The sequence below is a fragment of the Chamaea fasciata genome, unplaced genomic scaffold, assembly GCF_029207755.1.
Source record: "Chamaea fasciata isolate MVZ Bird 193981 ecotype frontalis unplaced genomic scaffold, bChaFas1.0.hap1 SCAF_12, whole genome shotgun sequence".
Classification (NCBI taxonomy): domain Eukaryota; kingdom Metazoa; phylum Chordata; class Aves; order Passeriformes; family Sylviidae; genus Chamaea; species Chamaea fasciata.
In genome coordinates, this window is record NW_027094097.1 from 2,639,068 (window position 1) to 2,664,042 (window position 24,975).

The window sequence follows — 24,975 nt, forward strand, 5'->3', positions numbered from 1 at the left end:
AGGCTTTAACATTAACTGGCCAAGACTAATGATTCACTGTTTTTCCTAGGAGGAGCAGTGGGCGGATTGATTGGATGGATGACTTCTGAACACTTCAAGTCAGTCCCTCAGATTTTAATGGAATTGCCTGCTGCTGAGAAGCAGAAACTCTGTGCTGAAGTAAAGGCTTTTATCAAGAACTTACAATGGAATGATGCTCGCCAGCTGATATATCTTGTAATGAAAAATCCTGCTGTCAAAGCCAAGGTTGTAGGAGTGCTAACCACTTACCTTACCAAAACGCTAAAAGCAAAAATAAGATATGGAGAATAATCCTCTACAGAGCAGCCTTTTTACGCTGGAATGAATTTTACTCCCATACCTGTGAATCTTCAACACAAGAATTACTAGTTATCAGCACTAATTATAAATATAGGCAAATTTAAGTAATTTTTGAGTGTTTGGTTTTCGTGTCTGGGGGTTTTTAAATTTTTATTATCATTTTTGATTTGTGTGGATTGGTAACGATAGTATTAGATGACTGTATTCTCATGACACTGACTTGCTATGTAGTTTAGGATTGCTCTGCACTAGGACTAATTCAAATTGCTGAAGGGAATCATGCTGCTCTTAGGCTAATGTGTCACTTTGAAAAATTGCAAAGTCATTTTTCTTTTTTATTTAGGAGACTTGATTCTGTTTAAGTGCTTGATTTTTTTTTTTTTCCCTATAAATGACACGTGAAGTGCCAATATAGCTGGGGCACTTTGAAGAATTTTACCTCCTGTTCGTTCCAGCCTTGCAAAGGAAAGTTTTCCATAGGCAACTTTTGAACTCCAAGAACTAAATTGGTAATTTGTCACATTTTTTTGTAATTCTTGAGTTGTCTTTTTATGTAAGAAATGAAGCAAATACTTAAACAAGATTTGAAGTAACAGGAAAACAAATTGTGGACACTTTCATTTTTCACCAACGTCCTGTGCCCTAGAATGGGAGGGTGTGGCAAGCATTAAAGAACTGGGGAGCTGAATCTGCCAGTTTTATATAAGCCCCAGGATTAAGGTTGTCATTTCTTGACTGAGTCTGTACAGCTGGTCCTCTGTTTTCATTAAAATAGTCCTAAGAAGCCTGATAGTGATCTGTGTTTTTCTTTAAATGAAATGAAGTCTTTAAGGACTCAGGCAGGCCTGTGGTGGGCACCCAGCAGCTGGCAGCAGCAGGGCTGGGGGGCTGGGCTGATGTGCCAGCTCCATCACTGCTGTGAGCACCAAATGCCACGGTGCTCAGTGTCCCAGCCATTGTTCACGCTGGATTTCCAGGCACTCCTAAGACGGGTTTGTAGGTAGAAAAATGTGCAGGTGTGCCTTCCTTGTATGTAAAGACAAGTTCATTTTTTTCCCTAAAATAAAGGTCTGTCTCCATGTGTGTGATGAGGTTTCTGTGAGTTAAGGTTTAAATAGTAAAGCTTTAAACTCAGAAGCTGCTGTTGTATGTATTCGATTAATTCACTTCTGCAGGTACCATTTGCCTCTGATAAATTCAGTGGAGTGCAGGGCAGTGATTGTCCTCAGCATTTGAGAACACTTTTTCAGTGATGTGAAAAGGAGGTGGAAATGAATGGTAAATGGGCACTCCTAACCTTGTCAGAGTTTCAGAAGGCCAAGCCTCAATCAGTGGGGTTTCAGTTCCATTGCCAGATTACACACAGTACAACTTTTTAAAGATTCTAAAAACTACATCCATTTAAAAATACTATTTTCAGGAATCCAGTTACTGCTATTTGCAATTTTCTGGTTATTTCACAAATTAAATTCAGTCTTTCCAAGACAACACACTGCTAGCAGTGGCAGATGATGGAACGATCCAGTGGGATGGAGTTGGCATCCTGTGCTCAGCTGTTCAAACCCAGAATGAACAGAGCTGACAACTGATTGTAAAGCAGGCCGTAGGAAAAATGGGGGTTCCTGTTCATCTGTAATAGTATTTAGTATTTAAGCAGACCTTTACAAGTTTCAGTGCTTTCAGACATCAATATCACGACCCCCATTTTACAGGTGTTCATAAATTTGGGCCCAAACACAGGTAATGAATGGATTTTTATCACTTTTATCAGTGTAATAGATGTGGATGGAGTTTGGATCATTTCACTCTGATCCTCTCCTCTCCTGTGATACCCTAAGAGTATTCTCTGAAATGCTTTTTATTATACCCTAGAAATTGTAACCCAGTTTTTCAAGTTTCTAGTAATCTGGTATAACTGCCCGTGTTTGAGATCTGGGCTCTGCACTTAGTTACCGAGTGAGCTGCAGCACCTCTCTCCCTCCAGATTTCACTGCTCAGTGTCATTTTCCCCGTCCCTTTCCACTCTCCTTCCTCCTCCTGGCCCAGTACCCCTGCCATGGCCCCTTTCCATCTGAGAGAGCTGGATGCTCCGGTGCTTTGCTAGGGCTGCTCACACTGAGCCTCACACAAGCTCCCTGCACTCAGAGTCCCATTCCCTGAAGTGTTTCCAACCCGGAGAGAAGCAGGTGAAGACAGGGAAGCCGGAGCCTTACAGTGCAGGGACGGGCAGCTCTTCCCTCGGGCTGGCTGGCCTGCAGCGAGAATCTCAGAACGCTCGTGGAAAGCGGCATCCAGAGTGGCCCTTGCTGTGACAGAGGAACACACTGTGAGCAGGCAAATGTGCTCACTCCAGGATTTCTTGCTCCTTTTTCTCCCAAGAGCCAATCTCAAGACATTTCAAATGAGATGTTCACATTGCTGTGTTTTAGCAGAGAGGAAGAATAAGGCACCGACGGTGAGCTCGTTTGGCCAAGACTGACCCACAGGGCACCGCCCCAGTCCTCGGTGCTCCTCCTGAGCTGTTCTCTCTGTGCTCACATCGTATGAGGGGTTCGCAGAGGGGTGGTACCCTCATCTCTGCCCTGACACCACACACAGGGGCCAAGACTCACCTTCCTGGGCACGGCCTCCAGAGAAAACATCGAGAAGGACACACACTGGAGGCCAGAGCTTGGCTTCCCAGTGTCTAAAGGCCACCAGCTCCCAGGGAGGTCAGCTGTGGAAAGATGACCAGGATACTGCTGAGGTAGAAAACTCAGTGTCTGCTGGCCACTGCTCAGCTTTCTCGTCGTCAGACTTGTCGCTGTTGCAAAAAACAAGGTTAACTTTCTATGTAAATTTTAAGAAATAAGTTTAATAGAAAATAACACAATTAGGAGATTAAAAAAGGCAAAGTACGGCCAGCGGGGTGACTTGGCATCAGCCAAGTCCACACCCTGCTATATCAGGAACATTCTTTAAATACCCTTTCTATTGTATCAATCATAGATTCATATATTCATATTTTCCCATAAACTAGTTTCCATATTCCAGGAACTGTTCTGCATGGTCCCTCTTTGCGTCTGCCTTTTTAGAGCATGCGTGTTTCTTGGCTGTGTCTTCATTATCAGCTCCAGTTTGGGCCTTGGTCCATACTTTCTTCAGGGGGTAGATGCTGATAGTTGGTATCCCGATAGCAGGGTCTTCTTTACATGTTCACTGGGTGTTATCCCGACCAAACAGACACTACAGACATTTAACCATACTCTATCAACTACTACCACTATGCCTGATTTTCTTTACTCATAGCAGAAATAAAAACTTATATCCTCACCACAACGTTATTAATCCTATCGCACACATCTTGCGAAAAGCCAACTTTATAATACGCGTTTGTAACACTCTCATCGCCGCTGGAGTGTTCGTAGCCCCCGGCGGAGCGGATCGGCTCGGCTCCGCCTGCCTCGGATCCGCCTCTGCCTCCTCCTTCTCCTCTGCCAGCAGCTGCCTGTCGCCCAGGCTGCAGCCGGGCTCTCCCCGCCCCGGTGCCCGCTCCGGGCCCGGCACAGCGAGTGTCGCCCGGCGCCGAGGCCGCGTCCGCTGCCGGCTGCGCGGCGGGCCCCGCTGCCCGGGCACGGCGCTGCGCGGCCGGCGGAGCTGAGGGCGGCCCGCGCCGGGCGCTCCGCGGGGCTCCTCCTCCTCCGGCGCCGCCGCTGTGTCGTGCCCGGCCGGCAGAGAGCCGGGCGCTGCCGGCGGAGGTAGGCGGGGGAGGGAAGGAAGGAAGGAGGGAGGGAAGGAGGGAAGGAGGCGGCGGCGGAGCGCGGCGCTGGCTCTGTCCCTGAGGGCCCCGCTCCCCGCGCAGCGCCGTCGGCCCGCGGGGTTGGCGTGTGCGGCCGCCGGGGGAGCCGCGCCAGCCCCAGGCCGGGCCCGGAGCTGGGACCCGGCTCGGGTGCGGCGCTGATGGCCCTAAAGGCCTCCAGGCCCCGCTGGACCGCCCTCGGGCTGCACAGAATCCCCGAGTCATTACGGTGGGAAGGGAGCGCTGAGATCACCCACTGCAACGCAGGCAGGGTCACCCCGAGCGGGTGACACAGGAACCCCTCTAGGTGGGTTCCGAACGAACGTCTCATTCCTCGTTTCTCCAAGTCACAGTGAGTGCTTCAGCAGGAGTAAACCTGAAACTGACAGGAAAATAAATAAAAGAGTAGCTGTGGTGTAATTAAATTTCGGCTCTTTGAAAGGATTCGTAATTACATTTTATGCTCAGCCTATTTTGGTAATAACATTTTTAATAAATTTTAAAACATTCAGAACATGCTGATTCATTTTAATGAGATGAAGTTTTATGGTTTTTGCAATGAGTCAGGGAAAGCATCTTTAATTTTCAGGCTTAGTTCAGATTTTGAAGATATCACGGCAGTGTGCTGTGCTAGGTACCTCTACAAGGGCACAGCTCTGCTATTTGTATTTCTGAGTGCCAGCTCTTTTCTCTTTTTCAGCTGAAAGTCTGATTATTGGCTTCGGTATGAGCTAGCTAATGAAAGCGACCTGTAGGTTTTTAAATATAGCCTTCAAAATGGAGAAACTGGCTAGGAAATGGGGGGGAAAATCACTCTTAGATTATGATTAGAAAGACAATGAATAGGTCTATAAAAAACTCAAGGGCAGAAGGAGTTATGGCCAGTCTTTCACAGATGCTTTGTAATGTAGCACACCAGGTAAGCTGGGTATCCTAAGTGCCTAGACAGGTTAGGTGCCAAATTTCCTTTTAGCTCAGTGGAATGAGATCATTCCCATTGAATATTTACCTGCATTTTTAGGCGTCTAAGAACCTTGTAAAATCAGCTTCTAGATGCCTAGAAGTAGTTTGCTCATCTAATGAGTAAATTTGTTACCTCTTGTGTTAAATAAACCAATTAAGTGCTTTGATTATATTACATGCTTTGATAAATACACAGAAGAAGAGCGATGCTCTTAAGGTCTCAATTCTTACAAAACAATATTAAAATGCTCTTTTATGCATTTCAACGGAGTTCAGGTTGTCTAGCAAATACAGGAGTTTCTTACCATCTCCTCATATAATTGAAATGAAAAGAAATCTGCGTAAATACATCGTAACATATTACAGTAAATATTTGTAGATATAGTGAATCCTTCTGGTTAGGAAACAAGAGTAGCAAATGCTGAGGTGAAAATGGCATTAAGCATGTTTTGACCTTTATGCCATCAAGCAGGAGTAAACCGTCTCTTCGCAAAATAACCAAAAACTGCAAATGCAGAGCAGGTTCAAAACTGGTATATTTACTGACTGCTGATGCCAATCATGATTTATATCAGACCGATCACCTGCTTTGCAGGTTTCAAGTACTAGACCAGGCTCTAAAGGTAGGATTTTCAGAAAGTGATGATTTAGGAGCCAGATGCTGCTCATGCTTCCAGGAGGTGTATGGACCAGTGATGAGATAGTCCTCCTTTGCAAATGGGAATATCTTGAGTCCCTTTCAAGCTGTTACTGAAATAATTGATGGACTTCTGGCCTGTTTAAACAATCAGGTGACACCTCCTTGCACGCTGTTGTTTGTGAAGTTGTGTTCTTTAGTGTGTCTCAGTGTGTGAGTACCTTGTGTTTGGATTTGCTTCGGTGCTGTTCTCATATGTATTTTAAAAGGTTGCAGTATATACAGAGCTGGTGGTGTACAGCTGAGACAGAAGAAATTGCCGCCTCCCATTCTTGTTCATCACCGTATGATGTCCACCATGATACAGACAGCTGCAGGTAAGAGGACGTCGCTCTGTATCTTCAGGGCCTGGTGTGTTTGGAATGTGCAGTGTGGCTGGGGTTTTGTGCTGGGTGCATGCATGTGGCAGAGTTGGTCACTCAGTTACCTCAGCAGGAATCTCTGAGGACAGCTCAGTGGTGGGGCAGGCTGGGTGCTGCTCAGAATGACTCCTGTGTGGACATTTGGGAAGAGGCTCATTTTTCCCTAAGTGGGATAGTGAGCCCAGGGACCAAAGGGCTTTTGCTTGTTTGAAGTCATCATTTGGTGCAAGGGGCAGTAGGGTGATGAGATGGGAATGTTAAACTGGAAAGAGCTGAAATGAAGTTCACACCGTGGAGTTATCTGGGGACCCTCTTCAATTATTTGTATTAGCAGGACTTTCAGTGAGTTGGGTACGAGGTTGTTGTTTTAATTCTTTCTATGGCATTTTTCTTCTTAAGGAAACCTGCTGGTTGTAGGTTCAAAGTCGAGATGTTGTAACATGGTCTTACCATTCCCTTTGGGTAGGGAGAGCAGGAGCATTGCTCACTTTGTTCCCCTGTCATTGGGGTGGAAGTGAGGGAGGGAGCATCAACTGAAGTATAGAATTAAAAACTTTGGATGAGTTTTTGGGGAGACCACAAAGACACAAGGAAAGCAGCCACTGAACTGCAGTAGAACAAAAACACTGCACAACAAAGCTTGGTTTCTCAGTGATTTCATCTTCTAGAGCTCCTGGGTTTGGGTTTTTCTTGAGGCGCTGAAGGTTCTTGGTACCATGTGACGTCAGTAGGAGCTGTGGGCACTTAGCACCTTCAATAGCTGTGTACAATTTTATGGATGTTGACATTTCTATGCCTTCACTGGACCAAATCCAGTATTTTACAATCCTGGTGTTTCCTAATGCCTGGGTGAATTCAGTAGGGAACAATTTGGTGCTAGAATCAAATTGCACATTAAGTTCCTTGTCAGTTACACCATCAGAGTTCATAAATGGTTTTGGCTATCGTGACTGTACCTCTAACACACAAAGTCTGCAGTTCCTTCTGTGCTATTCTGGGGTAGGACCCCTGCTCCTTTGTACCACCACTGGCGTTTTGCAACATGCCTGTCTTCCTCTTCTGCTTGCTTGTGATTCTCATCAGTAGGTTGATGTCAGATACAACTTTGTGCTGCACATTCTTGCAGTTGGCTTCTTACAGACCTTACCATTCTGTGAGCTGTTAGAGGTTTGCAGCTGCAGAGCTTTATAAGCCTCTTGTTTGATTTCCTGAGTGAGCTGACTGGCTGCTGACAGTTATTTAGGTGGTTTTTTGGTAGGGGCTGCTTATCCTAATAGCAGGTTAAATGCTTTTGTGGTGTCTCTGTGCTGCAGCTTGTTAGTGCATTGTCAAAATATCCTTTAATGGCCTGTGGTGTGTGGTTAAATAAATATCTGCTCACTGAAAATTGCCTGATTGATCATCTTGTTTCTTAAATGGAACTTTAATTGAATTTTTTAAGGAATTCATAATTCTGTGTGCCGAATGTAGGAATCTGGGATTACTTAACATGTTAGGACTTGGTTTGTGTTTCAGTGGTTCCCACTAGTGCTCTGTATGTACAGTGTAAAAAAAAAAACAACCCCTGTATGTGCTGTGCCTCAGGTACTGTGCTCACTAATGTTCTCTGCAGGACTTAAATTATAGTGAATACGACAAGAGATCATAGAAATACTTTTTCTAAGAGTTTAGAGAAAATGAGTGCTCCTTGTAAAGTCTCTTGAGAGTTTTGAGTGTGATGCTCACATCCAGAATGAAGCAGGAACTACTCTGCTATGCCAAGAACCCTGTTCAGTCAAGCTGAAAAAGCTCAAATAAATGTTAATTTTGCAAGTGGGAATTTCCTTTTGGGGAAGTTGTGAGGGGAATGAAATGGTCAGTAATTTAGTATGGAAAAACTACTTTCCGTTTCTTGAGTCCCAATAAATTTCTGCTTTATCTTTGAGGCTGACTAATGAGTTACAAATTTGCTTGCCACAGATTGGTACCGCACCAGACACCAATCACACTGCTGTGTGATTAATGCTTTTGTTATGGTCTGGCTGGTTTTTAACTTTTAGTCAACTACACGTTGAAGCTAGTTATTAAGGAGTGTTTTGCTTATCTGAAGAAACTAAGGGTGTCTGATCACCTTTGCACCGTGTCATCTTTGCCGTGTCACCTTTGCCATGTCACCAAGAGACACCTGGCGCATTGACCTCGTGGAGAACGGTAATGCAGGAGGACTTTGGGCAGCCAGCTTCAACCCAGTGCAGGAACCTTGTGCTTCAGCTGGGGCCCTGTCTGCTCAGAAAACATCCTTTCCCATCTGTTACAGTTGGATTTCTTTAGGAGATTGGAGCACTCCCTCAGTGTGAGGGGGCAAAGGTGATTGTATTGCTGTCAGTGAGAGCTGGTGTTGTCAGCTCTCCCACTTGTGTGGTCCCGCCCGTGCTGCAGAGCCTTCATGCTCTGGAGGGCTTTGTGTGAGACATTCACTGAATTTAGCCCAGAGAGGAGATGCAAATTGTTTTCAGCACATTGGGTTAGTCTGAGGATGTGCCGCGGAGGTGAAGCACAAGCCCAAGTCAGTGTCTGAGAGGAGGGAGTGAATCCTGCAGCCCTTCAGACTGCTCAGGGCTGGTGTGAATGTCACTCTGAGTGGAAAGCTGCTCACCTTTTGTTAGAAAGGTAAAAACAAACACTTCATTGTCTCATTTTCCATCATTCCTAGGCCTGGCAGTGGGAGCTGTACCAGTTGTATATTTTGAAGGGTGTTTCCCTAGGACAGAGAGCAGCCATTTGTTCATTACTTGGAGCTTGACCCCTATTGAGTGAGATAATAATGTAACTCTGGAAGCAGAGTGTGTGGCTCTGCTGTCTCTAACCAGCACTCACTGCCCTTCTGAGCCACTGCTGTGTCACCAGCCTGCCAAAAACCCAAAAGCAACAGTGGTAAAATGAGGAACTTGGATGTTTTCTTTAGTCTGGCACAAAGATGAAAGAAGTAGTGAGAGAAATCAACTAATTGATTAATTTCCTACTGTGCCTCTTTGCAGCTATGGAGCATATGTGGTCCCTTCCCAAAACCCAGACTTGGGTTCAGTGTCAGCAGTGCTTGGATCCTGCAGTGACGTGGATGATTTGCAGTCAGCCATTTTAGTGCTAAAGAAAGCTTTCTCTGTTGCAGTAGTTAATTTTTAATGTGAAAAATAGTGTGATACCACTTCACTTCCACTTTGCACGGGGATCTGTTCAGGAAAGATTCTAAAACAGTCTTGGCTTGAGCTGAGAAAGTATTGCACACACACTGGGAAAGGAGGTTTGCTGAAAAAACCCCAAATGCTCACCTGTTCTATAGTGCTGACATTACACATACAATGAGAAATCTGCAACTTGTCTGTTTGTGATTTTATTTTTATTCCTTTTGAATACTCTTTTGTTTGTTTTTAGTTATCCCTGGAAGCCCTTTCCTCAGCTGGTGTGCATAGGGGGAAGTATTTATGTAAAGAGCAGCAGCAGCAAGTGAATGAGGTGGAGAGGTTTTTCTTTTTGTCTCAGAGTGTTTGTTCTCAGGGACAGGTCTCTCTCTCCCTTGCTGAGGGCGTGTGACAGCATTTTACAAGCTGGGGTCCTGTGTCTCTGCTTCCTCCTACATCAGACTCTTCTGGCATCTCTGCTTTGACTCCTGACTGCCTTATCCATCCACCCCTACATTTCTGATGGCCTGACTCCAGAGCACCCTGCGCACTAAATGCCCCACTATCAGATCTTTCCTCCAAAACTTCCTCAGGGACTTCTAGGTTGCTACAGGCAGCCTCCTGCCTTCAGGAATCAGCATGGATGTGTTTAAACATGTAACAAAACAGGGAGAAGACCTGATATGTGAAAATAATTGACTGATTTGTGGTAAAAATTAGGACAGTGAGAAGATTCCTGACAGATTTGTCATTTATAATCTGCTAGTTGTAGTAGAGTGAAACTCCCTTTTTCCCAGAGCTGTTTGTGGTGGGAAAACACATGGGAATTGCTCAGGCCAAAAGCAATGTACTGAAGAATGTGATACTGTAGAATCTCTGAATTTGTCATAAATCCACTTTTTCCTGGTCTAGCCTGAGATCTCATTGGCAGTTTCAGTGCCCTTCAGCAATTACTGTAAGGAGTGGTTTTCCACTACCAGAATCAAAAGCGAAAGCAGGTGCTATTTCCTGTGAGTGTCCTTAAATACTAGGAGTTTGTTCCCCTCAAATTCATTTGGCAGCTAGGTTTACTCTCTGCAGTTGTGAAAAGATAACTGAAAACATCTTTTGCAGGACTCGGGCTGGGCGAGATGCCGATCCGTGCGGATGACGTGCTGGCGCTGCTCAGCCACCTGGCCACGGTGAAGGGCATGAAAGCAGCTGTGGCACATTCTGGCCGGGGAGCCCTGCTGACAGGGGCGTCAGCCTTTGTGGGGGGCGTGCTGGGAGGGCCCCCTGGCATCGCTGTAGGTAAGTGTGCTTTGCTTCAGGAACAAGAGGGGGGTTAAATCCCTGAGTGAAGAAATGAGGAGGTGTGGGCTGAAGGAAAGGGGCATTCAGTGTTGACATTTCCTGCTGCGATGGGGGTGAGGGTGGAGAAGCCTTAGCATGGGGCAGGATCATTTCCCAAATGGTCTTACTAAAAATGATGCTTATCTCTATATTTTAAAAGTTCCTGATATCCAGGTCCTCATGAACTTGTTTTTTTCCACTGGGATTCATTGTTCCCTGTCACTTTGCTTTTCTCCTTGTTACAGGAAAGCCAAAGGCTAATAATAAAGAATTGTTTCTCCTCTGTAACTCTGCAATTAAGAGTTGTCTAGTTGGGAAGCTGCCTTGTGACTGATGGCATGTGGGCCCTGGCCCTTGAATGTCATGTGAGCAGGTGCAGGAATTTCACAGGCTTACTGATTCTGGAGTGAACTGCAATGTGCCTCCATCAGGTTGAGTTACAAAAAACAAGCAAAGCATTTGTGAGGAGTGATAAGAGAAAATGCAAAGTGAAGCTGTGTATTTACTCCTATGACAGGTACAAAATTAATAGCCAGAATAGTATTTCGACAAATACATGGCAGAAGTTATCAGGAGCAAAGAAGGGAAATTAGGCTTTTGTAAGAAATTTATAAGCTGAAGTAAAGGTAATAATATAAGTGGCCTCATTCTTGAGTGAGATGAAGAGAAATAAAGTTACTCTTGGATGCATTGTTTGTTTAAGCTTTCATAGTGTCTCCCAGTCACTCTGGATGTTCTTCAGCCACTGAGGAAGGCACTGGAACAAGTATACCTATTTATACTAAAAGTATACAATAATAAGCATATATAATAAAAGTAGTAAGTATTAACTAAGCTAAAAGCAACAACTCAATTCCAGTGCAACTAGATCATAACCCTCTCATTTGACTTTTTAAATTGGAAAAGTAAAGAAGCCAAACGGTTAGAGAGACCTTTACAGTCAAGTGCACCTTGACTTGCTCAGACAGCCTGGATAGGTGTGGGACTGCATGGCAGGGCTTGTCCCTCTTGCTGCTCTGCACCACGAGTGGGGATGAGTTACCTGCCACGTGCAGCACTGCTGGAGAAGCTTGCAGGCCTCATGCTTCCCAAGGGCTGCCTGCTCAGAGCAGAGTGGACTTTGTTGCCTGGGGGGAAAAAGTGTGATCGTATAACAAATCTTGTCTCAATGGACCAGGAGCTTAGACATCAATACTTGTAGTGGCTTTTGCATTAAGTGCCCCTAAATCAGTTATTGATGTTCTCATAAAAGTCCCTTGAAGATGAATTCAGCCATCGTAGGCTTTCAAGTATTTCTCTGGTATCATGGGAAAATTTGTTAATTGAGTAAAAGCTGCAAATTAAGAATTTTTGTTTAATGGAAAACTGCATCCCTGTGAGTGCACAGATGACTTTTTAGGAACAGTCCCGGGGGGTGGCAGGGTCAGTTCTGCCACCTCTCCATTCTAAGAGTTCTTTCCTTCCTTCCTTCCTTCCTTCCTTCCTTCCTTCCTTCCTTCCTTCCTTCCTTCCTTCCTTCCTTCCTTCCTTCCTTCCTTCCTTCCTTCCTTCCTTCCCTCCCTCCCTCCCTCCATCCCAGGACATTCATGCTCCGGTCAGTGCTGTCATTCCTGTGGGTTGCTGATGGAGAAGAGCCCTGCAGGGCTGCCAGGCTGGTTCCTCAGCAGCCACAGTCACATCAGCTGTAGATGATCCATCCCTCTGCTGTTATCCTGATAACCTGGGACCTTCTACTTCCCTGAGCATGTCTTGTCCACCTGGAATATGGGTGGGGTGTGCACGTGGTAGATGAAAACCTGAATGTGTCTAATGGGTTTGGTCTCTGAGCACCTGCAGGGGTGGGCTTGGTGTGTGTGTAGGAGGCTGCAGTGTGTGACTCTTAGAGAAGCAGAAAGCCTTGATCAGTCTGGGAGTATCTAGTCAGAGATTATGACACTGATAAGGCAGTTGTTGGTCTGCTGTTTTCCTTGGGCAAGGTTTTATTTAGTAGTAGAGCTTATCCAAAGAGAGTGTCCCAGGGAGTGTTTTGTTTCTGGTTTCTAGCTTGAAGCTCTTAGTGTTGATTGTATGAAGGGTTTCTTTATGATTGCTGTGGATGTAAAGAACTTTTAAAGTCCTTTTTGGTGCTTTGAATATTGTGTATAAATCTAGTTAAAGCAGACACATATACAACTCTAGGTTGATTTCCAATCAAGGTGGGAACACTGTTGGTAATGGCTGTGGATAAAATTTCAGGCTTTAACATTAACTGGTCAAGACTAATGATTCACTGTTTTTCCTAGGAGGAGCAGTGGGCGGATTGATTGGATGGATGACTTCTGGACAGTTCAAGTCAGTCCCTCAGATTTTAATGGAATTGCCTGCTGCTGAGAAGCAGAAACTCTGTGCTGAAGCCACGGCTATTGTCAAGAACTTAAACTGGACTGACGCTGCTCATTTAATCGCTATTGTAATGGCAAATTCTAGTCTCACGGACAAAATGTTAGGAGTGCTCACCACTTACCTTACCAATGAGCTAAGAGCACAAATAAAATATGGAGAATAATCCTCTACAGAGCAAGCTTTTTATGCTGGAATGAATTTTACTCCCATACCTGTGAATCTTCAACACAACAATTACTAGTTATCAGTACTATTTATAAATATAGGCCAATCTAAGTAATTTTTGAGTGTCTGGTTTTCGTGTCTGGGGGTTTTTAAATTTTTATTATCATTTTTGATTTGTGTGGATTAGAAAGGATAGTATTAGATGACTATTCTCATGACACTGACTTGCTATGTAGTTTAGGATTGCTCTGCACTAGGACTAATTCAAATTGCTGAAGGGAATCATGCTGCTCTTAGGCTAATGTGTCACTTGTGAAAAACTTCAAGGTAGTTTATTTTTTTTTTATTTAGGAGACTTGATTCTGTTTAAGTGCTTTTTTTTTTTTTTTTTCCCTGTAAATGACACGTGAAGTGCCAACATAGCTGGGGCACTTTGAAGAATTTTACCTCTTGTTTGTTCCAGCCCTGCAAAGGAAAGTTTTATAAGGATGCTATATTACTCTACTGTAAACTCAAAGAACTCAATCCATACTTTGTTTAGCACACTTTTTTGTAATTCTTGAGTTGTCTTTTTATGTAAGAAATGAAGCAAATACTTAAACAAGATTTGAAGTAACAGGAAAACAAATTGTGAACACTTTCAATTTTCACCAAGGTCCTGTGCCCTAGAATGGGAGGGTGTGGCAAGCATTAAAGAACTGGGGAGCTGAATCTGCCAGTTTTATATTAGCCCCAGGATTAAGGTTGTCATTTCTTGACTGAGTCTGTACAGCTGGTCCTCTGTTTTCATTAAAATAGTCCTAAGAAGCCTGATAGTGATCTGTGTTTTTCTTTAAATGAAATGAAGTCTTTAAGGACTCAGGCAGGCCTGTGGTGGGCACCCAGCAGCTGGCAGCAGCAGGGCTGGGGGGCTGGGCTGATGTGCCAGCTCCATCACTGCTGTGAGCACCAAATGCCACGGTGCTCAGTGTCCCAGCCATTGTTCACGCTGGATTTCCAGGCACTCCTAAGACGGGTTTGTAGGTAGAAAAATGTGCAGGTGTGCCTTCCTTGTATGTAAAGACAAGTTCATTTTTTTCCCTAAAATAAAGGTCTGTCTCCATGTGTGTGATGAGGTTTCTGTGAGTTAAGGTTTAAACAGTAAAGCTTTAAACTCAGAAGCTGCTGTTGTATGTATTCGATTAATTCACTTCTGCAGGTACCATTTGCCTCTGATAAATTCAGTGGAGTGCAGGGCAGTGATTGTCCTCAGCATTTGATAACACTTTTTCAGTGATGTGAAAAGGAGGTGGAAATGAATGGTAAATGGGCACTCCTAACCTTGTCAGAGTTTCAGAAGGCCAAGCTTCAATCAGTGGGGTTTCAGTTCCATTGCCAGATTACACACAGTACAACTTTTTAAAGATTCTAAAAACTACATCCATTTAAAAATACTATTTTCAGGAATCCAGTTACTGCTATTTGCAATTTTCTGGTTATTTCACAAATTAAATTCAGTCTTTCCAAGACAACACACTGCTAGCAGTGGCAGATGATGGAACGATCCAGTGGGATGGAGTTGGCATCCTGTGCTCAGCTGTTCAAACCCAGAATGAACAGAGCTGACAACTGATTGTAAAGCAGGCCGTAGGAAAAATGGGGGTTCCTGTTCATCTGTAATAGTATTTAGTATTTAAGCAGACTTTTACAAGTTTCAGTGCTTTCAGACATCAATATCACGACCCCCATTTTACAGGTGTTCATAAATTTGGGCCCAAACACAGGTAATGAATGGATTTTTATCACTTGTATCAGTGTAATAGATGTGGATGGAGTTTGGATCATTTCACTCTGATCCTCTCCTCTCCTGTGATACCCTAAGAGTATTCTCTGAAATGCTTTTTATTATACCCCTAGAAATTGTAAAGCAATTAGAAGTACACTCTTTTAGCCTTCACTGTGGTGTAAAAGAGGCGTGTGTCACATGGGTGCCAACAGAACTCGGGTCCAAGTAGCTCAGAGTTCTGTACAGACCAATCCTAGCTTGTGTCAAACCCCACTGCTGCTGAGCTCCTGACAAGCTTTATGCCACAGAGGAGCATGCTCTTAGTCATTGCAATAAATTTGACTTCCAGAGGTTTTCAGATGACTGGAGTAGAACCAGAAGAAAGGAATTGAATTCTGTTTGTTCTCCGGATCTATATTTAACAGTTTTGATGTTCTTAGAGGCCCTTGGGAGGTGGCAGGTATCTGTTTTCAGTAGGTTTGCAGACTGGTCTGAAGCACATTTCACTGCTGCCAATGGAAGAACAGAAATGAGCTCAAGTGCTCATCTCATGTGAGTTTGGACTTAAGAGAATTAGGAAATGACCACTCCTGATGGACACCCTGGTACTTAACTGCTGAGGGAAAACGAGCATGGCAGCCACAAAGATTCTGTTGTTTGTGTTTCAGTGGTTTATAACAGTTTACACTGCTGAATGCTGCAGGAAGAGCAGATTGTACCTTCAGTGCTCTGACTGCAGCCCCGTGCTGTGGTATTGAGGTCACCGTGACTTTTGGTCAGGAGCTTTATGTAGGAATTTGGGCGAGTTAAAGGCACCCTTCAGCAGATTTGATCATCTGAGGGAGAAGAGCAGCTGCACAAGAGTGCTTTAATTTCCATCTGTTGCTCTTCTTTGGTAGAGACATGGCTGTCCACCACTGCATCCCTTGTTGGTGTTGGAAACAGCCACAGGCAGGGGCTGGCATCTTCTGAAATCCATTCCAGCTGTGTAATGTCCAGGCTGAGTGTGAGGCACAGCCATTGCCTAGGAAACGAGGTGAGACAGTGCCAGCAGTTTTGGGAAGCAGCTGAAAGAGTCACTATGGGGACATGTACATATTTATATAAAGAAGCCATCTGTGATGCTAGTTATTAACCTGGTTTGGTTGTAGATGTGACAGAATCAAGCTAGGTTTTCACTGGCAGATGGTGTATTTGTAGTTAAAAATTCTTCTTTTTTTATTTGGTTTTTTTAAAGCTTTCTGCTTTCAAAATAGAAAGCACCACAGAGTGTTCTGTTAGCAATGACAGGGAATATATATGCTTTTTAAAATTCAGTCCTGAATTCAGATACAGATTAGTAATTGGGATGTGCCATCTAGTGGCAATTAGATTAATTCCTAATCTCAGCCTCTCAAGGCTGCCTCAGTATCTGGATAACACAGTTACCTTTTTCTGTGAAAAGAAAGGTTGCATTCTTTTTTTGCTCTTACTCTGCCAAATTTCTACCTTTAGCGAATTTGTATTAGACTAAAAATATCAGCCCAGCTACAGACTAGACTAGAATTTATATGCATTCCCTGCTGAAGTTGGCTCTTTGGTGATTATCATATGTGGGCTGTGACAGCACAAATATTTACTGCAGCTGCATGTCACATTTAATTATAGTGAGAAAATGCAGATTCAGGCAGAGGAGGGCAGTTCACTTCTTGATTACCGAAGGACGAGTGGATTTTGTGAGCTGAGCAGCAGCCAGTTTGCAAAGGCAGATTGCCCACAGTGGAGCTCGCAAACCAGTGAGGAGTGCGTTACCTGGAGGGCTGCATACTTTGTGCCCCACAAAGGAGGGTGGCTCTTGGCTCGTATTTGTCACATCATCTCCCACCTCCTGGGCAGTGTGAAAAGTACCAGGGATTAGCATTCCGTGGGCAGTTTTTCCAAGGACAGCCTCTCTCCCTGCAGGGCTGCACAGCCACACCTGCAGAGGGCTTTGCTGGGCAGAACATTCCCAAAGGAAAGTCTCCTTCTCTCTCCCAGAGGCCTCCGGAGGGCTGCTGGCAGGAGGGGGTATTCTGCAACCATCTCAGGGGCACACACGAGTGTTTCTCGTCCTTCCTTTCCAGGGCAGCGTGGGATGGGGTTCCCCCACAAGCTGCTGCTGCCCTGCCCGTGCCTGCTGCCAGGCTGGGGAGCTGCTTTGCTGCCTGAGCACGTTTCTTTAAGGAGGCTGAATGTTCTCCTGCAGCAAGAGTTTGCTGGATGGCTTGGGACACTCACGCAGCTTCCCCATCAGCTGCTGTGGTGTGTGTGGGGGGGTGAAGACAGCACCCAGCTGCTGGTGGGGGGGCTGTGTGAGCTCAGTGACAGTAGCAGTGGAGTGTGACAGCATCTTTTTCCTGTGCCCCAATCCCCAGAACCTCAGACCCAGAAATTCGTCCCGGGAAAACTGAAACTTCTGATCCACCCCAGTGACCGAGAGGACATGGACATGGCTTTTTTTCGAGGCATGTCCCGCGGGCGCGGCACACTCGCCCCAGGAGGGGGGACAGGACAGGGGGGAAGGGAGGAGGAGGAGACACGGGGAAAACAAGGAAAACAAGCCCAGAGCGCATCGGGGGTGGAAGACGGGACGGCGGCGCGGGTGCGCGGAGGCGGTCCCGGGCAGCTGCTCCGGGGCAGCGGCGCGGGGAGAAGCCCCTGTGCGGGGACGCAGACGGCGGCCGGGGGCGGCGTCGTGTCGGGGTGGAGCGGACCGCGGGGCCGGGACGATGGGGCAGCGGGAGCGCGCGGTGGCGGCGCGGGCCCGGAGCCAGGCCAGGCAGCGCGGACGCAAAGCAGGGAACTACAAAGCCCAGAAACACTCGCGGCGGGCGCGGGCGCAGATGGAGCGACACGGAGCCCGAGCCGCGGGCTCGCTCCGGGCGGGACAAACCCCGACGGGCAGAGAGACGGGGCGGCCCCGGGGGCGGGGGGACCGGGGACAGCCCCCGGGCGGAGCGGGGCCGGGGCGGGCGGAGGCGGCACAGGCAGGGACCGCGCCGGAGACTTTGTCCGCGGTGCCACCCCTCGGGACGCACGTCGCTGAGCCTGACCCCGCGCACAAGCAGCATTTTAATACGAGCACGGCACGTTGCATCCCTTCAGGTGAACATTCCCGAAGCTGTTTTCGGAAAAAAAAAAAAAACAACAGTGACGATAGGAGGATTTTTTGCACATTGGAGAGCACCCATTTTCCCAGTTTTTCACGCATTTTTAGCGATTTTTTTGGGGGATACCTTTGGGGTTGGGAAATGAAATTCTTCCAGCAACAGTTTAATGAATTGAGAATTTAGATCAATTAATTTTTGTTGTGTTAGCTATAGCACAAATAAGAAAATGAGCAATTTATAATTTTATAAATCAGTGTATCATATTTGATAGCTGTTGTGGCGAAAAAAAATTGTGTGCCACGCCACGGGCGCGTTCCAGGGGCGTATTGGCACCACGAATGTGCCTGTTGGAGGTGACGAAGACTCCATGAAGCACCTCGTTTTAGTGGCAGAAAATAATTGGTAAATTTTGTTGTGGTTGGCACATCCCTGCAGCTTTGGTAAGTATAGGTTTGTAGTATTTAAGCCTGATTTATTCTTTCTCCATTTTTCTTTTAGAGTACCAACCTGAAGAAGTAGTTTTTGGGGTGGTTTTTTCCCCCCTTTTTTATTATTTGGAAATGGCATTTTAAAAGGTATATACAAACTCTGTAAGGCCATGGGTACCAAGGAGACTAAAGGTACCAGTGGCTAGATCCCGGGATATGACCTTTGCTACCAAGAAGACAGACATCTCGGTCCTTGGCTGCAACCCAAGGGGCCTTGAGAAAGGTGGAAAGTCAAAATTCCTGAGGATTATTTTCACTGTGATCATCACGGTACCCTTGACAACTGGCCAAAGCCAGAGAGCCACACGGGACAGAGTTCAAGAAATGAGAGAATTGGCAATGAAGAAGCAGAATATTTGTGACAATTGCAATCACCCGGTGTGGATTAGAGACGAGATGGAATCTGTGTTTGTGTCACACCCATATGTTAGTGCCGCCTCCTACAACTGCAGCAACTTTAGAGACGTTTGTGTTAAGAAGGGAAAAATGTATTGGGTAGGGAAAAACTTGGGACATAATGGCCGAGCTCCCTATCCTCATAGCGATCAAACCTGCCCTCAGTATGGGAGATTTTTTTTGTTTCGAGAAAGATGATAATGGAGATGATCCTGACGCCTTAAGCTTTAGCTTTCATATTTGCAGATTCTATGTTACCTAGGGATGTAGTTTTGAGCCTCAAATTAAGTGCCAGTCAGCTTTCTTCACAGGGTAGGTAGACAAAACAAATCCCTTTTCTGCTGAGCACCAAGGACAGCTCTCAGGCCTGAAAGCACGAACAATGGTGGACTGAAGGGTGGAACAAGAAGGATGAGACCTCACAAGCTGAAGCTGTAATTGGATAATTAAACCCCAATATGCAAATGGACCAAAACTGATAAAAATGTAAGACCTTGTGACGGGGTGGCAGGGGGGGCTTTGGTGTGTGGCGTTTAGTAGTGGACTCGGGGTGCAGCCTTGGTCGGGCTCCTGTCCTGCCCAGGGTGGATCCTGGAGGCCTTTCAATAAATCCCTGCTTTATTCTCTAGCTCTGTCCAGTCTCTGTTTCAGGTCAGCCTTCCAGGCAACAATCCAAGTGTAGGTGTAAGAGGTCGGGCACTAAGGGAAAAAATAAGAGAGGAAATGAAAGAAGAAAAAGAAATAAAAAGAAATAAAAAGAAATAAAAGAAAGAACAGGAGGAAAGAATTAAAGGAACTGAACAAGTTGAATAAACAGCTAAAACAACATTACAATGACTGGGATTTGCCCACCTTGAATAAGAGCCTGTTTGTAAAACTGATGCAGAAAATTGCCACAAAACTGGCATTGTCTAAATGTTGGATTTGTGGGGGTCTAAAAATGGCTGAAAGATGGCTTTGGAAAGGTGAGAGTTTAGCTCACCTAATTTAGCTCACCTCGGAACAATTTTTAAAATGGAATCACACCCAAATTTTTGAAATATTAAAAAGACCTAAAAGAAGTTTACGTTAGTAGTGAATGTGCATAATGGTTTTAAAGTTTGGCAACCTAAAATTTTTGTTGGATATTGGGGACAAACAAAAAAGTAAATAGTGAATGGGATGATTAAACTGATTTATGTTCGTAAAAAAGTCCTGGAGCTAACTCCTATCAATCCATAAACAGCCTGAAATCTTACTGAAATAATCATGAAAAAGCTATCACCAAATTTGCCGGGGGAAAAAAAAAAAAAGTGGCACATGCACCAGTATAAAATTGGAATTTAATTTTAGAGATTGATTGGAGGGATAACGTCTTTGGGGGTGTTTGGTGGAAAAGTTAAGATTTATGTTATTATGTTTGGTTTTAGGATTTTTGTTTTTGTGTTGCATGATTCCATGTTTTATGAAACAACGATAAAATCCAGAATATAAGGGATATCAAGGCACAGCCCTTTAAAGGAGCACAAATCAATGTGAACAAAAAAGAGAAATGGGGGAATGGGGGAATTGTGATAAATTGAAACAGTAATCAATATTTTAAAGTAATAAAATAAGTAGTTAAAACTGTAATGCCAAAAAGGGGAGGGAGGAAGGTTCCCCCCCCCACCCCTTTTTTTTAGCAAATGTTCAGTAGAGAGTGGAAGACAGGACGAAACTAAGATAAGAAGAGCTAAATTTATCTGGGAGACTGGAGGCTTGGGGAAAACTGCAAAAAAGTGTTAATTATATTGAATTTATTGCCTTAGTGTTCCAGCAAAGGTATTCCTATATACAGTAAGCTTAATGCGCACGTGTAATTGTTAAAGGTTATTTACAGGGCATGGAGGAAGACAACGAGCCTTCCTCCCTGCGACCCCCGAAGGTGGGGAGACCCCCTAAAAGGGGATGGTGGAGTAGGTGCAGTGGAGTCGGAAATGGGCGGTGATGAGGGCGGTGATGTAGATCTTACGAATGTAAAATAAGAGGGAATGCGAGGTGACACACACAGTATGAAAAAGGTTGATTTTGGAACATCTTATTTGTACGGGGGGCAGGAGATCAAGTCCTGCTCCGCACCCCGCGGTGTAAATTTGCTTATGTATTGTTACGTATTATTTTTAGAACCAATGTATTATTTATTATTAGCAAACTATTGTAACTCTTAAGCTGTTTAAATTAAAATTGCTGCTATATTTAGTTTTGTTTGGAGGTTGTTTTTTTTTTAATTTTTTGGGATTGGAAATTAGACAGCACATTCATTTATAACACTAAGAAGAACGAGAAGGTAAATGTTAGCGCCTGCAGCTCGCTGGTTCCCACTTGAGCTCTGCGCTGCTCACGGACTGTTGAGTTCCCGTGTTTGTCCCGCTGTGAGGGAGCAGCTCGGAGCTGGCTGCCAGCCTCTGGCGATACCGAGCGCTGCCGCCGTGCCCGTCACGTTCCGGGCCCCGGAGCGATTCCTCCCGCTCCTCCCGGGGCCCGAGGGGGCACCAAGGAAGGCTGCAGCAGGCGGGGGCCGAGGGGGGAGCGAGGAGGGAACGAGGGGCGAAGAGGCCCGCCCAGCGCCACCGACCCCAGCCGGGCACCGAGCCCGCTCCCGAGCCCCGAGCCCCGAGCCCGCTCCCGAGCCCCGAGCCCCGGCCCCCGAGCCCCGAGCCCCGAGCCCCGAGCCCCGAGCCCCGGCCCCCGAGCCCCGGCCCCCGAGCCCGGCCCGGCGCGGCCGTCACAATCGTCGCCGCGGTTGCCCGGGAACCGCGAAGGTAACCACGGCTGTGGCCGCCGTGCGCCCTCAGTTGCCTCACGGCGCGCTCCGCACTGGGCGCTGCAGCCTGGGCGCCTGCGGGCGGCTTCACTGGGCGATTTGCCGAGTGAATTGTTGGCGGAACATTGGTTTCTGCGAGCGAGTCCTGAACTCGCGGGGACTCTGTCTCTGCGAGCGAATCCTGAACTGCCTTTGAAGGTAAAGACTGACTGAAGTTGAACTTTTTTGGTTTTGTCGCATCTGTGCTCTGAAAAAGAATGCCAAAGGGAAATACAGGATGTGATAATGCCAGTCTTCTGGTGCAGCAGTTCAGTGGCATGTACAGCCGAGTGGATAAATATATGGCCTAATGATTGTGCTCTTTTTTTACTGAAGAAATGCAACATTTCCTAAATATACTAGTCTAAACATTTTTTTCCTACAGTGATTACTGAAGCTGCTTAAAGGTGACTGAGTTCTGTTCCTGTTTCAGTGGCTCTTTATGATCTGGTTATTGAAATTATTAGGGAGATGCCTGTGAATTAAGGTGCAAACAAGAAGTCATATGCTGAAGTCAATAGTCTGGATTTTATGTAACAGACATAAATGTGAGGAAAGAGAGAGAGAGAGAGAAAGAAATAGAAAAGGTGGAGGGTTGGGGACAGGGATAGAAAGAGAGTGACAGAGATTGATTAAGTAGAAAATATCCATTCCATGGAACCCATCGGCATACCATTAAATCCTCTTCTAGTCTTCTCTGTGCTGAGGTGTGACAAAATGTAAGACTGCAATGGATTCGTACAGATTTGGGCAAGGTGGGACTGCCCAGGTACCTCCCTGGGGCAGGGCAAGTTTGACTTTGTCTCTTGCTACCTTCAACTCATATAAAACCTTTAGCACCAGTATGTCCTCGGAGTCTGCCATGAATTGGGTTCTGGATTTTCAGGTCTGTTACTTTGCATCCCATGCAGTCATCTGGTGCAAGGCCTCAGGCATGGCTCTGGGGGCACTTTGGAGGTCTTTGATGGGTTGTGACACCCCCTCAGCTGCCCCTCACGGCAATGTCCCCTGGATGTGGCCTTCTGGGGGTGGGAGTTTTAGAGCTGAGCCCGTTTGTGTGAGGGATGATGGGTGTCCACTGCCTCTGAGCAGAGGATATGCCACATCCCCAAAATTTCCTCCTTCCCCCTCTGCTGATGGGAGGTTTGTGTGCAAGCCTGGCCTCAGCAGATGAATCTGTGGCTGTGACTTCCCCACCCTGAACCCAGACAGAGCTGATTTTCAGGACAGCTGCTGGGTTTGGCTTTGGTGTGGATACATTTTTCTCCCTCAGCCTTGTTTCCTTCTCCCCAGATCTCACATAATAGAACAATAGTGTCACCTTTTTTCTGTTTCACGTTCCCTTAGGTGGCCTAACTCACAGTCTAAAGTTCCAGTTGGGAGGCATTTTCAGGGAAAGGTGGGCTTCAGTGGTTGCAGCTTCTTTATACAGCTTTGTCACAAAGGGCAAGAATTCCTTTGTAACAATATTTCAGCCATTAGCCATAGCACTCCAGTCTCCCACAAGTCCTGTGAGGAGCAGCTGAGAGAGCAGGGGCTGTTTAGCCTAAAGAAGAGGAGGTCCACTCGAGCTATTTTTAAGTAATATTTAAGCTACAGCTTTGTCTTTTCTAACTATTAATAATGTTCAGATTTTTAGCTCCACGTTTCAGTATGATCCATCTTTGAATTGCACAACGCAGCCATATAGTTCAAATGCAGTCTGACTAGAGGCCTAACAATACTAGCTACTTATGCCAAACAAGCACTTAGCTACTTTCAAATAATGTAAAATTTTTAGCACCAGTATATCCCTTGAGTCTGCCATGAATTGGGTTCTGGATTTTCAGAGTTTTATTGTTGCTTCTTGCAGTTGTTGAGGCATTGTCGCTTATTTGCAACATTCGCCCTTCAACATGGCTTCTGGATTCTCGAAAAAGACACCAACACCAACACCACCACCACCACCACCACCTCGTTCTTTGTTAAGAGAAAAACTGGCGTCTGTTAAAGTGAGTACCCACTGGGGCTGTGCTAAGGCTGGAAACTCCCCTGGTGTCCCTCCTCTCCCTGCCCTGCCCGTTGTCCAGCAGCACTGTCCAGCTGCAGACCCCGTCCCCACCTCTCCATGCCATGCTCCTCTTGGTGGGGCTGTCCTGGTGCAGTAGGGAACACCGTGTGTTGCTTCAGGGACAGTCCAGCTTGCCTGGCTCTGCCACCGGAGCCAAGTTAAACCTCTGTGAAGCTGAAGCCCTGAGCACCTGCTCCTTTCCCTCCCCTTGGTCACAGTCATTCCTTCTGTCAAGTGGACACTCACCAGTGCTGCTCTGACCAACCTGCCCTTGGGCATGTGGGGGGGAAGCTCAAACTCTGCCCAAAGCCTTGAGAGACACGGCTGGTCCCAGCCTGAAGAGGTTCCAAACCAGCTGTTCCCTCTCCTCTCCTGTGTGGGGCACAGATCCAGCCCTGCAGGCAGCAGAGTCAGGGCCACAAAGGTGCCTTGGCTGTGTCAGGAGCTCACTTGACTGAAGATACCCCACGGCTGAGAGTCTGTCAAGGAGATCCCTCTGTTTTCTTCTGTGCATGGGCCTGTGGGCCCAGAGAAAACAATTAACGGAACTAAAACTTGGACACATTCCTGTGCACCTCACTCTTGGTAGAACTTTGCTTTCTCGCATCTCTTGGACTCGCCCAGCAGTGCTATCTCCTTGCTGTGAGTTTTGAGTGTTGTGCAGGAATGGAGTTAGGGAAGTGCTGAGAGCTCCTCCACACTCTCTGAAAAGGTCACTGCCTCAATCCAGTGAAACTAAAGAGGAAACAAGTGCCCAGAGAGCAGAAATCCCCAAACATGTCCCATCAAATCACGGGGAAGCTAATGGGACAGAGCCATGTGGTTGGAATATGTGTACTGCACTCTGTATTATTAATTTACTGATGCTGAGTATTTCAGCAGGTAACTTCCAGGGCTTCCAGAACTGTCCTAGACTATGTGGTCACAAATGATTCACCAGTGCCACTTGTTCAAGAAAAAGCCTATATGAACAATGACATCTCTGAGGCTCTTGCTAGTTTGTTGTTGTTTTTTTTTTTGCCTTTCAGCTGTTTCCCTCTACACTGCTGAGGGAGAAGTTTCTCAACATGAAGAACGTCAACATTGGGAGGAATATTCTTCCCAGAACTGGCCAATTTCTAGGCAGGAGTGAGACTGGTCAAAAGGTAGCCTTTTCCTGTTCTTTTCCT

The 24,975-nt window shown here is 46.0% G+C and overlaps 3 protein-coding genes across 8 annotated transcripts in view; all 3 read left to right on the plus strand.

The window, feature by feature from the left end:
• LOC136296156 (protein C19orf12 homolog) overlaps positions 1-1,424 on the plus strand; it is a 29,921-nt gene extending 28,497 nt beyond the window's left edge. For all 3 annotated transcript variants that reach the window (XM_066195021.1, XM_066195020.1, XM_066195022.1), the window contains one exon: positions 50-1,424. In XM_066195021.1, the coding sequence (XP_066051118.1) occupies positions 50-312 (263 nt within the window). In that variant the 3' untranslated portion in view covers positions 313-1,424. The remainder of the gene's footprint in view (positions 1-49) is intronic.
• A 2,557-nt stretch (positions 1,425-3,981) lies between these two features.
• Positions 3,982-13,965, plus strand: LOC136296157 (protein C19orf12 homolog). Of its 4 annotated transcripts, none has more exons than XM_066195025.1 (4): positions 3,982-4,058; positions 5,969-6,076; positions 10,393-10,569; positions 12,894-13,965. In XM_066195025.1, the coding sequence occupies exons 2-4, from the start codon at positions 6,046-6,048 to the stop codon at positions 13,154-13,156; spliced, it is 471 nt and encodes a 156-aa protein (XP_066051122.1). In that variant the 5' UTR covers positions 3,982-4,058; positions 5,969-6,045; the 3' UTR covers positions 13,157-13,965. The 4 variants fall into 4 exon arrangements, with proteins under 4 accessions (XP_066051122.1, XP_066051120.1, XP_066051121.1 ...); XM_066195023.1 differs by lacking the exon at positions 3,982-4,058 and adding an exon at positions 4,086-4,406; XM_066195024.1 differs by lacking the exon at positions 3,982-4,058 and adding an exon at positions 4,372-4,451.
• A 9,686-nt stretch (positions 13,966-23,651) lies between these two features.
• LOC136296054 (hydrocephalus-inducing protein homolog) overlaps positions 23,652-24,975 on the plus strand; it is a 66,289-nt gene continuing 64,965 nt past the window's right edge. The window contains 2 exon segments of the mRNA XM_066194872.1: positions 23,652-23,747; positions 24,835-24,951. Of these exon segments, the coding sequence (XP_066050969.1) occupies positions 23,652-23,747; positions 24,835-24,951 (213 nt within the window).

What these genes read in the sequence shown, in the direction of transcription:
- LOC136296157 (XM_066195025.1), top strand. Translation starts at nt 6,046, where the DNA reads ATGATGTCCACCATGATACAGACAGCTGCAG. An exon ending in CATGATACAGACAGCTGCAG is followed by an intron (nt 6,077 to 10,392) that starts GTAAGAGGACGT and finishes CATCTTTTGCAG; the next exon opens with GACTCGGGCTGGGCGAGATG. An exon ending in GCCCCCTGGCATCGCTGTAG is followed by an intron (nt 10,570 to 12,893) that starts GTAAGTGTGCTT and finishes TGTTTTTCCTAG; the next exon opens with GAGGAGCAGTGGGCGGATTG.